We start from the raw sequence: 17,708 nt of genomic DNA, 5'->3' as shown, positions 1-17,708 counted from the left end.
AGTTCTGGATCCACAAAGCAATGACCCCTTGGATCCCATGCCTCCTTACTTTCTCAATAAGCCTTGCATGGAGTACCTTATCAAATGCCTTGTTAAAATCTGTATACACTAAATCTATGGCTCTACCGATGTTTAGTTACATCCTCAAAAAATTCAATCAGGCTCATAAGCCACGATCTGCCTTTGACAAAGCCATGCTGACTATTCCTCATCGTATTATGCCTCTCCAAATCTTCATCAATCCTGCCTCTCAGGATCTTCTCCATCAACTTAGCAACCACTGAAGTAAGACTCACTGGTCTATAATTTTCTGGGCTACCTCTACTCCCTTTTTTGAATAGGGGAACAACATCTGCAACGCTCCAATCCTCATATTTCCCCATACTCCAATTAAACGATTCCCTAACTTGTCTGTTCCTATCCCTTTCCCATGCTATGGTAAAGGAGATAGAATTGTGATCACTATCTCCAAAATGGTCTACCACTGAGAGACCTGATACCTGACCAGGTTCATTTCCCAATACCAGATCAAGTACAGCCTCTCCTCTTGTAGGCTTATCTACATATTGTGTCAAGAAACCTTCCTGAACACACCTAACAAATTCCACCCCTTCTAAACCCTTCATCCTAGGGAAATGCTAATCAGTATTTGGGAAATTAAAATCTCCCACCGCAACAACCCTGTTATTATTACTCCTTCCCAGAATCTTTCTCCCTGTCTGCTCCTCTATGTCCTTGGAACTATTGGGTGGTCTATAAAAACACCCAATAGAGTTATTGACACCAACCTCTTCCTAACTTCCACCCACAGAGACCCCGTAGACAACCCCTCCATTACTTCCTCTTTTTCTGCAGCCATGACACCTCTCTGATCAATAGTGCCACACCCTGCCTCTTTTGCTTCACTCCCTGTCCTATCTGAAACATCTAAGCCTGGCACTTGAAGTAGCCATTCTTGCCCCTGCATCATCCAGGTCTCTGTCATGGCCACAACATAATAGCTCCAAGTACTGATACACGCTCTAAGCTCATCCGCTTTATTCATAATACTCCTCACATTAAAATAGACATGTCTCAAACCATCGGTCTGAGTGCGTCCCTTCTCTATCACCTGCCTATCTTCCTCTCGCACTGTCCACAAGCTTTCTCTATTTCTGAGCCAACCTCCCTTTCTTTTGTCACTTCACTTCGGTTCTGTTCCCACCCCCAGCAATTCTCATTTAAACTCTCCCCAATAGCCTTTGCAGTTTATTATAGTTGTATATTCAGAAAACCACAGCATCTTAATTCCAAATGGTTTCCCTTGTTTTTTACAATGTTTAACTTCCAAAGTCTAACAATGCTACTGAGGGATTGGAGCAGGGGGCAGGGATTCAAGTTTTGGATCATTGGGACCTCTTTTGGGGCAGGTGTGACCTGTACAAAAAGGACAGGTTACACTTGAATCCTAGGGGGACCAATATCCTGGTGGGGAGATTTGCGAAGGCTACTGGGGAGACTTTAAACTAGAATGGTTGGGGGGTGGGAATCAATTTGAAGAGACTAGGAGAGAGGAGGTTAGTTCACCAATAGAGAAAGCTAGTAGACAGTGTGTGAGGGAGGATAGGCAGGTGACAGAGAAGGGGAGTGCTCAGACCGAAGATGTAGGGGAGAAGGAAGAAAAAGATAATAAAGTTGATCGCATTGTTAGGGATAAACAGAGAGGAAGAGGTGGAGTTTCTTGAATGCATCTATTTTAATGCTAGGAGTATTGTAAGAAAGGTGGGTGAGCTTAGAGCATGGATTGATACCTGGAAATATGATGTTGTAGCTATTAGTGAAACATGGTTGCAGGAGGGGTGTGATTGGCAACTAAATATTCCTGGAGTTCGTTGCTTCAGGTGTGATAGAATCAGAGGGGCAAGAGGAAGAGATGTTGCATTGCTTGTCCGAGAAAAAAATTACAGCAGTGCTTTGGCAGGATAGATTAGAGGACTCATCTAGGGAGGCTGTTTGGGTGGAATTGAGGAATGGGAAAGGTGTAATAACACTTATAGGGGTGTATTATAGACCACTGAATGGGGAGCGAGAATTGCAGGAGCAAATTTGTAAGGAGATAGCAGATATTTGTAGTAAGCACAAGGTTGTGATTGTGGGAGATTTTAATTTTCCACACTTAGACTGGGAATCCCATTCTACAAAAGGGCTGGATTGTTTGGAGTTTGTAAAATGTGTGCAGAATAGTTTTTTGCAGCAATACGTAGAGGTACCAACTACTTAAGAGGCAGTGTTGGATCTCCTGTTAGGGAATGAGGTAGGTCAGGTGACGGAGGTATGTGTTGGGGAGTACTTTGGGTCCAGTGATCACAATACCATTAGTTTCAATATAAATATGGAGAAGGATAGGACTGGATCCAGAGTTGAGATTTTTGATTGGAGAAAGGCTAACTTTGAGGAGATGAGAAAGGACATAGAGGAGTGGATTGGGACAATTTGTTTTATGGGAAGGATGTAATAGAGAAATGGAGGTCATTTAAAGGTGTAATTTTGAGTGTACAGAATCTTTATGTTCCTGTTGAGTTGAAAGGAAAGGTTAAAAGTTTGCGAGCGCCATGGTTTTCAAGGGATATTGGAAACTTGGTTTGGAAAAAGAGGGAGATCTATAATAAATATAGGCAGCATGGAGTAAATGAGGTGCTCGAGGAATATAAAGAATGTAAAAAGAATCTTAATAAAGAAATTAGAAAAGCTAAGAGAAGATACAAGGTTGCTTTGGCAAGTAAGGTGAAAATAAATCCAAAGGGTTTCTACAGTTAGATTAATAGCAAAAGGATAGTGAGGGATAAAATTGGTCCCTTAGAGAATCAGAATGAACAGCTATGTGTGGAGCGGAAAGAGATGGGGGAGATTTTGAACAATATCTTTTCTTTGGTATTCACTAAGGAGAAAGATATTGAATTGCGTACGGTAAGGGAAACAAGTAGGGAAGTTATGGAAACTATGTCAATTAAAGAGGAGGAAGTACTGGCGCTTTTAAGGAATATAAAAGTGGATAAATCTCCAGGTCCTGACAGGATATTCCCTAGGACCTTGAGGGAAGTTGATGGAGAAATAGCAGCGGCTCTGTAAGAAATATTTCAAGTGTCATTAGAAACAGGGATGGTGCCGGAGGATTGGCGTATTGCTCATGTGGTTCCATTGTTTAAAAAGGGTTCTAAGAGTAAACCTAGCAATTATAGGCCTATCAGTTTGACGTCAGTGCTGGGTAAATTAATGGAAAGTATTCTTAGAGATGGTATATATAATTATCTGGATAGACAGGATCTGATTAGGAATAGTCAGAATGGATTTCTGCGTGAAAGGTCACGTTTGACAAATCTTATTGAATTTTTTGAAGAGGTTACGAGGAAAGTTGACAAGGGTAAAGCAGTGGATGTTGTCTATATGGTCTTCAGTAAGGCCTTTGACAAGGTTCCACACAGAACTTTAGTTAGGAAGGTTCAATTGTTAGGTATTAATATTGAAGTAGTGAAATGGATTCAACAGTGGCTAGATGGAGGATGCCAGAGAGTAGTCCTGACGGAGGGTCTCGGCCCGAAATGTCGACAGTGCTTCTCCTATAGATGCTGCCTGGCCTGCAGTGTTCCACCAGCATTTTATGTGTGTTGGTGGATAACTGTTTGTCAGGTTGGAGGCCGGTGACTAGCGGTGTGCCTCAGGGATCTATACTGGGTCCAACGTTGTTTGTCATATACATAAATGATCTGGATGATGGGGTGGTAAATTGGATTAGTAAGTATGCAGATGATACTAAGATAGGTGGCATTGTGGATAATGAAGTAGGTTTTTAAAGCTTGCAGAGAGATTTAGGCCAGTTAGAAGAGTGGGCTGAATGATGGCAGATGGAGTTTAATGCTGATAAGTGTGAGATGCTATATTTTGGTAGGAATAATCCAACTAGGACATACATGGTAAATGGTAGGGCATTGAAGAATGCAGTAGAACAGAGTGATCTAGGAATAATGGTGCATAGTTCCCTGAAGGTGGAATCTCATGTGGATAGAGTGGTGAAGAAAGCTTTTGATTTATAAAGCTGGCCTTTATAAATCAGAGCATTGAGTACAGGAGTTGAGATGTAATATTAAAATTGTACAAGGCATTGGTGAGGCTGAATTTGGAGTATTGTGTACAGTTCTGGTCACCGAATTATAGGAAAGATATCAACAAAATAGAGAGAGTACAGAGAAGATTTACTAGAATGTTACCTGGGTTTCAGCACCTAAATTACAGGGAAAGGCTGAACAAGGTAGGTCTTTATTCTTTGGAGCATAGAAGGTTGAGGGGGGACTTGATAGAGGTATTTAAAATAATGAGGGGGATAGATCAAGTTGACGTGGATAGGCTTTTTCCATTGACAGTAGGGGAAATTCAAACAAGAGGACATGATTTGAGAGTTAAGGGGCAAAAGTTTAAGGGTAACACGAGGGGGAATTTCTTTAATTAGAGAGTGGTAGCAGTGTGGAATGAGCTTCCAGTAGAAGTGGTAGAGGCAAGGTCGGTATTGTCATTTAAAGTAAAATTGGATAGGTAAATGGACAGGAAAGGAATGGAGGGTTATGGGCTGAGTGCGGGCCAGTGGGACTAGGTGAGTGTAAGCGTCGGCGTGGACTAGAAGGGCCGAGATGGCCTGTTTCCGTGCTGTAATGGTTATATGGTTAAGCTTCAAAAAACTGCTTTGCTGCCTTCCTGTGTGATGGATTCAGGCCCTTCACCTAGTTAGCTCTACACATGAGTAACATTGCTGCTCTCCGTCCTTCATTTTGGTAAATAATTAATAAATTAATTTTTACTATCGATTTTTCACCAGCCAATAACTCAAGGGTCACCAGTGTATATCCTTCTTTCAGTTGCCTTTTAACTCCCAGTGTTTATCTTGAAATGTTTTTGCAAAGGATTGAAAATAGTTTCCAAGTAATATCCTGTTACATTGGACCAAGCTTGCCTTTTAAATATTTACTTTTATAGCACCTGTTGTGAACTTTGATTTTTTTCCAGGAATGGCTGCATTTCACTGCTGTATTCTTTGACAACTAAGTATTTTGATAACATTTTTAAATATTGGATGCAGCTGGTTTCAGCAGGTTTGTCATGAGGAAATATAAGTCTGGTCTGTACAAAACGCCAGACTGATACTGTTGACTCTTCTGAAATGGGACAGTGAGGGAAGTGTACAAAATACTGACTTCATCAGCAATGCTCACATCCTGACAAAATGAACAAGGACAAGAAAATAAAAACTCTGGATTATTTAGCATTAAATATATTATGCTTAAGGGATTATATACTCAGTGGCCACTTTACTCAGATCACCTGTACATCAGACCATCAGATACAGGAGCAAAAATTAGGCCATTGAGTCCATTGATTCTGCTCCGCCATTTCATCATGGCTGATCCATTTTTCCTTTCAATATCAATCTCCTGCCATTCATTCCACCCTTCCCCCCACTCACTCCCAGTGTATCTTCATGTCCTAACCAATCAAGAGTCTATCAACCTCTGACTTAAATATACATAAAGACTTGGCTTCCACAGATGCTTCTGGCAAAGATTTCCGCAGATTCACCAATTTCTGGCTAGACAAATTCCTCTTCATCTCTGTTCTAAAAGGACCTCCTCTATTCTGAGGCTGAGTGTTTTGGTCTTAGACTCTCCCACCAAAGGAAACATCCTTTCCACATCCACTCTGTCAAGGCCTTTCACTATTCAATTGGTTTCAATTAAGTCACCCCTCAATCTTCTGATTCCCAGTGAATACAGGCTCAGAGCAATCAAACGCTCTACATATGACAAGCTGTTCAATCTTGGTATCATTTTCGTGAGCCTCCTTTGAACCCTCTACAGTTTCAGCACATGCTTTCTAAGATAAGGGGGCCAAAACTGCTCACAATACTCCAAGTGAGGCCTCACCAGTGCTTTATAATTTATCAACATTATACCTTTGCTTTTATATTTTATTCCTCTTGAAATGAATGCTAACATTGCATATGCCTTCCTTACCACAGACTGAACCTGCAAATTAACCTTTATGGAATCCTGCACAAGGACTCCCAATTCCCTGCACCACTGTTTTTTTTGTATTATCAATCCATTCAGAAACTAGTCAACCCTTTCATTTCTTCTACCAAAGTACATGACCAAAGTCACTGTATTCCATCTGCCACTTCTTTGCCCATTCCCTTAATCTTCTGTAGCCTCTCAACTTCCTCAAAGTTACCTGCTCATCCACTTTTCTTTGTATCGTCAGCAAACTTTGCAACAAAGCAATCAATTTCATCATTGACATAAAGCCATCAGTCCCATCACAGTCAGCTGTGGAAAAATACTAGTCACTGGCAGCCAACCAGAAAAGGATCTCTGTGTTTCTATTCTTTGCCTCCTGCCAATCAGGCACTGCTTTAACCATACTGGAATCTTTCTTGTAATACCATGGGATCGTAGCTTGTTAAGCAGCCTCATGTGTTGACAAGCCTCACTTTGTCAAAGGCTTTCTGAAAATACAAGTGTACAACATCAACTGATTCTCCTTTATCTATCTTGCTTGTTATTTCTTCAAAGAATTCCAACAGATTTGTCAAGCAAGATTTTCCCTTGCTGAATACAGCCTATTGTATCACCTGCCTCCAAGTACCCTAATACCACATCCTTAACAGTCACCTCCAGTATCTTCCCAACCACTGAAGTCAGACTAACTGGCCTGTAATTTTCTTTCTTCTGCCTTCCTCTCTTCCTGAAGAGAGGAGTGACATATGTAATTTTCCAGTCTTCCAGAATCATTCTGGAGTCTAGTAATTCTTGAAAGATCATTACTAACACCTCCACAATCTCTTCCACCACCTCTTTCAGAATCCTAGGGTGTACACAATCTGATCCATGTGACTAATCTACCTTTACACCTTTCAGTTTCCCAAGAACCTTCTCCCTAGCAACAGTAACTTCACACACTTCATGATCCCTGAGACCTGGAACTTCCAGCATACTGCTAGTGTCTTTCACATTGAAGACTGATGCAAAATACTTAGTCAGTTTGTCTGCCATTTCCCTGTCCCCATTACTATCTCCCCTGCACTGTTTTCCAGTGGTCCAATATCCACTCTTGCCTCTTTTACACTTTATATATCTGAGGAAACTTTTGGTATCCTCTTTAATATTATTGGTCAGCTAATTTTCATTTTCCATTGCCTTTGCCATTGCTATTACAAAGGGAAAAAGTGCTAGTCAAACTCTGGACCAGATGAATGACTTCCCAGCATCCTGAGAGAGGTTGCTGAAGAGATAATTGATGCATTGGTCATATCTTTCAAGAATCACTTGATTCTCTCATGGTCCTGGAGGACTAGAAGATTGCAAATGTCACTCCACTCTTCAAGAAGGAAGGAATGCAAAAGAAAGGAAGTTTCAGGCCAATTAGCCTAACCTCAGTAGTTGGGAAAGTGTTGGAGTTTATTATTGAGAATGAGGTTTTCGGGTACTTGGAGACTATTGATAACTAAAGACAGCATGGTTTCTGTAAAAGGAATATTGGGCCCTTGAAGAATGAATTGGGTGAAATTGTTATGGGAAACAGAGGAATGGCAGAAGAATTTAATAAGTGCTTTAGATCTGTCTTCACTAGGGAAGACACAAGCAATCTCCCAGATGTATGGATGGGCCAAGGACATAGGGTAACAGAGGAAATGAAGCAGATTGACATTAGGAATGAAATGGTGATGAGTAGACTGATGGGACTGAAGGCTGACAAATCCCCAGGACCAGATGGTCTGCATCCGAGGGTACTAAAGGAGGTGGCCCTGGAAATTGTGGATGCATTGGTAATCATTTTCCAATGTTCCTTAGATTCAGGATCAGTTCCTGAGGATTGGAGAATGGCTAATGTTATCCCACTTTTTAAGAAAGGAGGGAGGGAGAAAACAGAGAACTATGGTCCTGTCAGCCTAACATCAGTAGTGGGGAAGATGCTAGAGTCCATTATTAAAGATGAAATAGTGGCATATCTAGATAGCAGTGATAGGATTGGGCCGAGCCAGCATGGATTTACCAAGGGCAAATCATGCTTGACTAACATATTGGAGTTTTTCGAGGATGTAACCAGGAAGTTAGACAAGGGAGATCCAGTGGATGTCGTGTACCTCGATTTTCAGAAAGCATTGGATAAGGTCCCACATAGGAGATTGGTGGGTAAAATCAGAGCTCATGGCATTGGGGGGAAGATATTGACATGGATAGAAAACTGGTTGGCAGATAGAAAGCAAAGGGTAACGGTGAATGGGTGTTTCTCGGAATGGCAAGTGGTGACTAGTGGGGTGCCACAGGGCTCGGTATTGGGGCCACAGCTGTTTACGATTTACATCAACGATTTAGATGAAGGCATTGAGAATAACATCAGCAAGTTTGCCGATGATACCAAGCTGGGTGGCAGTGTGACATGTGATGAGGGTGTTAGGAGAATTCAGGGTGACTTGGATAGGCTGGGTGAGTGGGCAGATACTTGGCAGATGGCGTTTAATGTGAATAAGTGTGAGGTTATCCACTTTGGGAGTAAGAACAGGAAGGCAGATTATTATCTGAATGGTGTAGAGTTAGGTAAGGGAGAAATACAAAGAGATCTAGGAGTTCCTGTTCATCAGTCACTAAAGGTGGATGAGCAAGTGCAGCAGGCAGTGAAGAAGGCTAATGGAATGTTGGCCTTTATTACAAAGGGAATTGAGTACAAGAGCAAGGAAATCCTCTTGCATTTGTGCAGAGCCCTGGTGAGATCACACCTGGAGTATGGTGTACAGTTTTGGTCTCCAGGGTTAAGGAAGGACATCCTGGCTGTAGAGGAAGTGCAGCGTAGATTCACGAGGTTAATTCCTGGGATGTCCGGACTGTCTTACGCAGAGAGGTTAGAGAGACTGGGCTTGTACACGCTGGAATTAAGGAGATTGAGGGGGGATCTGATTGCAACATATAAGATTATTAAGGGATTGGACAAGATAGAGGCAGGAAATATGTTCCAGATGCTGGGAGAGTCCAGTACCAGAGGGCATGGTTTGAGAATAAGGGATAGGTCATTTAGGACAGAGTTAAGGAAAAACTACTTCTCCCAGAGAGTTGTGGAGGTCTGGAATGCACTGCCTCGGAAGATGGTGGAGGCCAATTCTCTGGATGCTTTCAAGAAGGAGCTGGATAGGTATCTTATGGATAGGGGAATCAAGGGATATGGGGACAAGACAGGAACATGGTATTGATAGTAGATGATCAGCCATGATCTCAGAATGGTGGGGCAGGCTCGAAGGGCCGAATGGTCCACTTCTGCACCTATTGTCTATTGTCTATTGGAAATTTGGTGCTCTTAACGATCTCTACCGAGGAGCCATCAAAGTTCAGCGGAACGTGGTCGTTCTGTGCCCTCCTGAAGTCAACAACCATCTCTTTCGTTTTGTTCACATTCAGAGACAGGTTGTTGGCTCTGCACCAGTCCGTTAGCCGCTGCACCTCCTCTCTGTGTGCTGACTCGTCATTCTTGTTGATGAGACCCACCACAGTCGTGTCATCGGCGAACTTGATGATGTGGTTCGAGCTGTGTGTTGCAGCACAGTCGTGGATCAGCAGAGTGAGTAACAGTGGACTGAGCACACAGCCCTGGGGGGCCCCCGTTTTCAGTGTGATGGTGTTGGAGATGCTGCCTCCGATCCAGACTGACTGAGGTCTCCCAGTCAGGAAGTCTAGTATCCAGTTGCAGAGGGAGGTGTTCAGGCCCAGTAGGCTCAGCTTTCCAATCAGTTTCTGAGGGATGATTGTGTTGAATGCTGAACTGAAGTCTATGAACAGCATTCGAACGTACGTGTCTTTTTTTGTCCAGGTGGGTCAAGGCCTGGTGGAGGGTGATGGCAATGGCGTCATCTGTTGAGCAGTTGGGACGGTACATGAACTGCAGGGGGTCCAGTGAGGGGGCAGCAGGGTCTTGATGCGCCTCATGACGAGCCTCTCGAAACACTTCTTGATGATGGATGTGAATACAAAAATGAGCTAGCCAATAATAATAGAGGTTTTTTCAGATACATAAGGGGTAAAAAGGAGGCAAGAATGCTGGAAATCTATGCTGGAGGGGTAGTATTGAGGGATAAGGAAACCCCAGAGTTCTGAAAGAGGTGGCTGAAGAGATGATGGAGGCATTAGTAATGATCTTTCAAGAATCACTGAATTCTTGAATGGTTCCAGAAAACTGGAAAATTGTAACTTCACTCTTCAAGAAGGGAGAAAGGCAGAAGAAAGGAAACTGTAGGCCAGTTAGTCTGATCCCAGTGGTTGAGAAGATGTTGGAGTAGTTATTAAGAATGAGATCTCAGGGTATTTGGAAGCACATGATAAAATAGACAATAGTCAGCATCAGAAAATCTTGCCTGAAAATCTATTGGAATTCTTTGAAGAAATAACAAGCAGGATAGACAAAGGAGAATCAGTTGATGCTGTGTACTTGGATTTTCAGAAGACCTTTGACAAGGTACATGAGGCTTCTTAACAAGCTACAGGCCCATGTTTTTACAGGAAAGATTCTAGCAATGGATAAAGCAGTGGCTGATTTGCAGGAGGCAAAGAGTAGGAATAACAGGAGCCTTTTCTGACTGCTGCCAGAGACTCATGGTGTTTCACAGGGGTCTGTGTTGGGACTAATTCTTTTCATGTTGTATGTCAATTCCATTTTGATGATGGAATTGATGGTTTTGTTACAAAGTTTTCAGATAATATGAAGGTCAGTAGAGGGGCAGGCAGTTTTGAGAAAGAAGAGAAGCTGCAGAAGGACAAACAGATTAGGAGAATGGGCGAAGAAATGGAAGATGGAATACAGTGTCAAGATGTGTATGGTTATGCACTTTGGTAGAAGAAATGAAATGGTTGACTGTTTTCTTAATGGAGAGAAAATACAATAAAAAACTAAGGCACAAAGGACTTGGGAGTCCTTATGTAGGATTCCCTAAAAGATAATTTGCAGGTTGAGTCTGTGGTGAGGAAGGCAAATGCAATGTACGTAAAAGCAAGGATGTAATACTGAGAATTTATAAAGCACTTGTGGAGGCATCACTTGGAGCTTGAGCAGGTTTGGGCTCCTTATCTGAGTAAGGATTTGCTGAAACTGGAGAGGCTTCAAAGGAGATTTATGTTAATGATTCCAGGATTGAATGGCTTGTCATATGAAGAGCGTCTTAAGTCTTTGGGCTGTATTCACTGGAATTCAGAAGAATGAGGAGTGATCTCATTGAAACCTATTGAATGGTGAAAGGGCAAACAGGAGAAAACCTGCAGAAGCTGGAAATCTGAGCAACGCACACAAAAATGCTGCAGGAACTCAGCAGGCTAGGCAGCATCTAAGGAAAAGGGTATAGTCAATGATCCAGCATTTTGTGTGTGTTGAATGATGAAAGGCCTTGATAGTGCAGATGTGGAGAGAATGTTTCCTATGGTGGGAGGATCCAAGACCAGAGGGCACAGGCTCAGAATAGAGGGTCAGCCTTTTAGAATGGAGATGAGAAAGAATTTCTTTAGCATAGACTGGAGAATCTGTGGAATTCTTTGTGGTGGCCAAGTCTGTATGTATATTTAAGGCAAAGGTTGATAGATTGCTGATTGGTAAGGGCGTGAAGGAACATGGGGAGAAGGAAGGAGTTTGAGGTTGAGAGGAAAATTTTATCAGCCATGATGAAATGGCTTAATTCTGCTCCTATATCTTACAGTCTTGTATTATCATAAGACAAAGCAGCTGAAGCAGGCCATTCGGCCCATCGAATTTGCTCTGCCACTCCGCCATGAGCTAAACTATTCTCCCGTCTGGTTCCAATTTCTGGCTTTTTTATGATGATGATGATGATGATTATTATATATAGTTATTATAACTATTATGATCACTTGCTCCAAAGGATGTTTTTACCTTAAGCACTCTTATCAATTCTGGTTCATAGCATAACACCTAATCCAGAATAAGCTGATCCCCTATTAGGCACAACCATGAGCTGCTTTAAAAAGCCATCTCGTAGGCATCCTAGAAATTCCCTCTCTTGGACCTAACACCTACCTGATTTTTTCAATGTACCTGCATATTGAAATTCCCCCATGTCTGTTGCAACATTGCACTTTTGCCATGCATTTTGTATCTTCCATTGTAATTTGTAAACTACATGCTTATTACTGTCTGTATGTAACTCTCATCAGGGTATTTTTACCTTTGCAGTTCTTTAACTCTATCCAGAATGATTCAGCATCTGCTGGCTGTTAATGCAGATATCTTATCAGCCAATCATGTGGCAGCAACTCAATGCATAATAGCATGCAAACATAGTCGAGAGGTTCAATTGTTGTTCAGACCAAGCATCAGAATGGGGAAGAAATTGTGATTTAAGTGACTTTGACAGTGAAATAATAGTTGGTGCCAGATGGGGTCGTTTGAGTATCTCAGAAACTGATGATCTGCTGGTATTTTTATGCACAGCATTCTCTCGAGATTGTAGAGATGGTGCGAAAAACAAAACCATCCAATGAGTGACAGTTCTTTGGGCGATAACACCTTGTTATTGAGAGTGGGAAGAGGACTCGGCAGATGCAGTAAATCTTACACAATGCACAAAAATTGCAGGAGGAACTCAGCAAGTAAGGCAATATCTATGGTCAGGAGTTGAACTGTCAATGTTTCAGGCCAGGACCCTTCTGGCTAGAAGCGTCAACTGTCTATTCTCCCCTACAGATGCTGTCTAACTTGCTGGTTTCTTCCCTGCCCACCTGCTCTCCCCCCTCACCTGGTCTGACGTATCATCTGCCAGCCTACACTCCTTCCTCTCAGTCCCCACCCCCTGCTCCTTAATCTTCTTATTCTGGTTTCTGCCCCCTTCGTTTCCAGTTCTTATGAAATATCTTGGCCCAAAACATCAACTGGTTATTTCCTGCTATAAATGCTGCCTGACCTACTGAGTTCCTCCAGCATTTTGTATGTGTTTCTCTGGATTGCCAGCATTTGCAGAATCTCTTGTGTTATAAGTGCCCCGTATTGACTCACCCTCTGGCATTTTGTGTGTGTTGCTCTGGATTTTTCAGTATGTGCTTCATATTGAATCACTCTTTAACTCCTTCAAACATCACTTTGTAGTTTTACTGTTTTATTCATTATGAAATGCCAGACTAATTTATTTCCTCTAACTACGGTCATCAGTCCAGCCTATTAGTTACAATTAGTAATGGATTTTCAAATGCCATTTCTGTGACTCATTCCTTATTTAACAGTAGCGTTAACCCTGTTCATGATGGACTTGATATTAAAGTCACTGGAAAGGCCATTCAGACCAGTAATGAAATACAGTACATTATACTCAATACCAAGTTTTTAAATCAATATTTTCTATCAAATCTGTTTATTTCTTTTATTTTTTTTACCAGAATGATATTTGCTACTCATTGAATTCAGATAATGGTAACAATTTGGCAGCTGATACTGAATGTCTTACTGCAGAAAGAGTGGAAGCTATTTACCCCACCATGTTTGCAGAGGAAGCTTCCATTTTGTGTCTTTAACAACAAGTGACTCCAGATCAAAATATAAATTCTGAATCCATGTACTGTTAACAGTGAAATACCCATCAAAGGGTCTGATTTTGGTGAAGCTTTTAATGAAGAAGTGAGGAGATTACTGGAGAGAATTCAGTAATATAGAACCTAGATTATGAAAAGTTCAGCAATTGAAGATACAATCCTTGGAGACCTAAATAAAAAGGCACGTGGAGCTGAGAAAGATTTTAGAGGTGGGGAGAGCAGCTGCCTTAAATCAATGTAAAGGGAAATTTGTTCTAGACATGATTGTAAGTATAGGTAGAGATTTGGCCTTAAATCAGTGAATGGCTAAATGGTAATTTTTAAATTTGAGATGTTGGAAGGACGTACAGATGATGGGTAAAGGGAAGATGAGATAAGCTGAATCTCGGATGTGCTACTAGTTATACAGTATAAGGGAAGTTTAGAGTTGACCAAAGAAGGACGAGAATATGGTAGCAGACTATCAAAGGCAGGATATCAGGTTCATAGGTGTAGAGTTAGCTATGGGCAGAATTGGAGATGATGAACATACTCCTTCTCTATTTTGACAAAGGATCTTTGACCTCCTGCACATTGGCCTGTCCCTTGAGTATTTTACCATAACTTAGTTTAGATTTCCAGCATCTGCCATTTTATCAATCTCAAAAGATGATGTTTGTGAGCTTTCCCACTGTCTTACTATAGAAATTCTGACTTTTCTCTGTTAGATGTCAAACCGTCCTGTAATACAGACATTGAATGGAGTGGGAGATCAGGAGAGTTTGAAACAGATCTCATCACTGTAAATCCTGCAAATCTGGAAATCTTCAGCAACACACTCAAAATGCTGGAGAAACTCAACAGGTCAGGCAGCATCTAAGGAGGCAATAAGCTTTCGACTTTTCATGCCCAAGACCCTTCATCAAGACTCACCAGGAGTCCTGATGAAAGTTCTCAGCCCAAAAATGTTGACTAATTATTGCCCTCCATAGATGCTACCTGACCTGCTGAGCTCCTCCAGCATTTTGTGTGTTGCTCAAGATTTCTATCTCTTGTTTTTTTGAAAGTTTTATCTGATCTGTTTGTCTTGTTATTGTGTAATTTGGAAACCTCTTATCACGTGCTCATGGAAGTGAAGTTGTTCAATAGTTAATTCTGTTTACTGTGTAAATTGTTGACACCATTAGAGTGTTTTAAGTGCTTTTCTGTAATTTTCAGAAATTTACCCACATCAGCATTTATCTTTATTTATTCTTACTAATTGAAATTTATTTCCTTATCTTTCTAGACTGTGGGATGATGGCATAATTGACCCTGCAGACACAAGGTTGGTGATAGGTTTAAGTCTCAGTGCGGCACTCAATGCACCCACAAAGAAAACAAACTTCGGAATTTTCAGGATGTGAACTTGACTTATTATTAGATGGAATGTTTCTCAGATCTCAGCTGTGACCAAGAAGCAATAGCTAAAATATTGTTACATCTTGTGTAATAAAGTTTAAGTGTCCAAAACCGTTTGTCTCTTTTTAAAAATGAGGATTATTTTAAAAGCATCACATTATGTTGTTACATTGGCCAGTGCATGTCCAAAGCTTGTTGATTCAGATTTGGATGTAGTAGTCATTGGGAGCTTTGTACGTAACGATTTTGCTCTGCATGGAGTCTATTGTTTGACACCATTGATACAGAGAGCCATGATGTTTGATTGATGCCTGTTATTTCACTACCACTTGTGTGCAGTCTCTAATTGAAAGAAAGCATGTAGTGACTCCTAACTCTTCAGTTTGTCTGTCTTTGTGATTTATGAGATAGGTATTACCAGGAGAATTTATTAATCATACACCCCCACCCTTTTTGTGTGACTTTTGGCCTGTCAACTTGGCTTTGGCTGCTTTTAAAACAATAGCAATTTGATTAAAGGAGGAATTTCTAATGACTATTACATTCATATGAAAAAGGTCAGAAGAGGCTGTATTTCATTAATATTAGTACGCTGGATTAAAGTGCCTGCTGGCAGATACTTTTTAAAGACCATGTGACATAGGAGGATTAGGGCAATCAACCCATCGAGTATGCTCTGCCATTCCATCACGGCTGATTTATTATCCCTCTCAAACCATTCTCCAGCCTTCTCCACATAACCTTTGGCTAATCAAAAACCTATCAACTTCTGCTTTGAACACCATTAGATTGCTATTCATAGGTAAAATTTGGTGATAGTTTAGATATACATATGTTTTCCTTTTGAAATATATGCAGCCTCGCTCTGAGGTGTTCCCTGATTTGTACAGTGAAGAAGCAAATTCAAATGGGCGCAGACGCAAATTGGTAAACCGAACAAATGAACTCTATTGCAGAGAAATCGGAAGTGATTCACTTTGAAATGAAGAATGGAGGTGACAAAATAAACTAAAGTAACACACGCAAAATGCTGGAAGAATTCAGCAGGTCAGGCAACATCTATGGAAAAGAGCAAACAATAGACGCTTTGGGCCGAGATCCTTCTTCAGGACTGAGAAGGAAGGGGAAAGATGCCAGAAAAACGGTGGGGAAAGGAGAAGAAGGACAAGCTAGAAGGTGATAAGTGAAGCCAGGTGGATAGAAAAGATAAAGGGCTGAAGAAGAAGGAATCTGAGAGGAAAAGAGAGTGGACCATAGGAAAAAAGGAAGGAGCAGAGATCAAAATAAACTAAATCATAATTATTAAAGAGACCTGGGATTTTACTGTATATCAATGATTCAAAATCAATAACCTATATTAATGTAAAGGGAAATGTTAAGGAGACTTTCATTATTTTGGTATTGTAATCATCTTTTTTATAGAAGGTTTTCTTAAAATTAATTATTTAACATTTTTTATCAGTATTACTGACGTCATATCATCTTCAAAGTGTTAATGATATAAATCCCTGGTCTCTTAAATAATTACCACTCTATTTATTTTGCCTGTTACATTCTTCATTTCAGTGTAGAATGTAGGGGACAATTCAGACTGACAGAGAAAGAACAATTCCCAAATGTATGTGCAAAGCTGAAATCCCCCTTGTTTCCCATTAAAAGTGCATTGTATGTCTGGTGTCAGAATGCTGAGCTCAGTTATACAATTTATTGTCTGACTTATTTAGGTACAATTCTTGTTAGAATCTGATTTCCTACCTTTTATTGACACTGATTGAACTATATTGGTTTGAAAACAGTAATTAATAAACAGTAAACACTAATAAATAAACTGGAATCTGATTTGTGTAGTTGTTTTCACAATGAAATATACCTTATTGAAAATACTTTCTCAATAACACCATTGGGAATTCTTGTAGTTAGTTCTACATATTATTTCTGTGCATGAATGGTTAACTGCAGCAGATGATTACTTGCATCTCAGTTGAGAGAACCGGATTACAAACTGCTTGTATTACTATTGCTTACCATCAAGGATGTTTAATCAAGATTCTACCTCACTGTAAATGCTGTAATTTCAAATTCAATGTTCCTTTGTCAGGAAATACTTGGTGATCAAATGGGGATAAAGCTTACGAACTGCCAGCATCTTTGCAAATGATTTAATGAAATTAATTTCTCTATTGAAGAAACTATTTATACTCTCCAGTGTAATTCTTCATTCATACAACAGATGGTTTTGATGCCTTAACATTTCACTGTGAAATTCATATTTGCATATTTTGATGAACAGATCTGAGAAAGTTCGGTGTGAATAAATCATAAATGTTCATTAAATTTATAATTTATAGTAATTACAAGTGTTTAACTAATCCTTTGTCTCTTGTGCACTCGATAAACTGAATGTTTAGATTTCTTTCAAAGAAATTCCTTGAAGATAGTGAGTGTGCAGATAAAACTTTGAAGGTTCTTTAGAATGACTAATTTGAAATACTTACTGTTAAAGATGATGTACATATTTGAAATATATATTAGAAAGCTGAATTGCTAATGCTTATCGCTAATACAAGGAAGTATAATTTTAAAGGTGATTGGAGGAAAGTATTGGGTGATGTCAGAGGTAGGTTTTTTATGAGCTGCCAGGGGTTGTGCTACAGGCAGATACATTAGGGACCTTTAAGAGATTCTCAGATAGACACGTTGATGATAGAAAAATGGAAGCTATGTAGGAGGGAA

The 17,708-nt window shown here is 40.5% G+C and overlaps 1 protein-coding gene across 2 annotated transcripts in view; it reads left to right on the top strand.

The window, feature by feature from the left end:
- mccc2 (methylcrotonyl-CoA carboxylase subunit 2) overlaps nucleotides 1-17,332 on the top strand; it is a 181,417-nt gene extending 164,085 nt beyond the window's left edge. Inside the window, exons 17-18 of one of the 2 annotated variants that reach the window (XM_059969286.1) lie at nucleotides 9,474-9,633; nucleotides 14,863-17,332. In XM_059969286.1, coding sequence (XP_059825269.1) covers nucleotides 9,474-9,633; nucleotides 14,863-14,874 — 172 coding nt within the window. In that variant the 3' untranslated portion in view covers nucleotides 14,875-17,332. The remainder of the gene's footprint in view (nucleotides 1-9,473; nucleotides 9,634-14,862) is intronic. The other variant, XM_059969287.1, reaches the window with a different exon arrangement.
- The last annotated feature ends 376 nt before the right edge of the window (nucleotides 17,333-17,708 follow it).

Source organism: Hypanus sabinus, chromosome 5 (assembly GCF_030144855.1).
Source record: "Hypanus sabinus isolate sHypSab1 chromosome 5, sHypSab1.hap1, whole genome shotgun sequence".
Taxonomy (NCBI): domain Eukaryota; kingdom Metazoa; phylum Chordata; class Chondrichthyes; order Myliobatiformes; family Dasyatidae; genus Hypanus; species Hypanus sabinus.
This window is presented reverse-complemented; position numbering and strand designations above follow the sequence as displayed.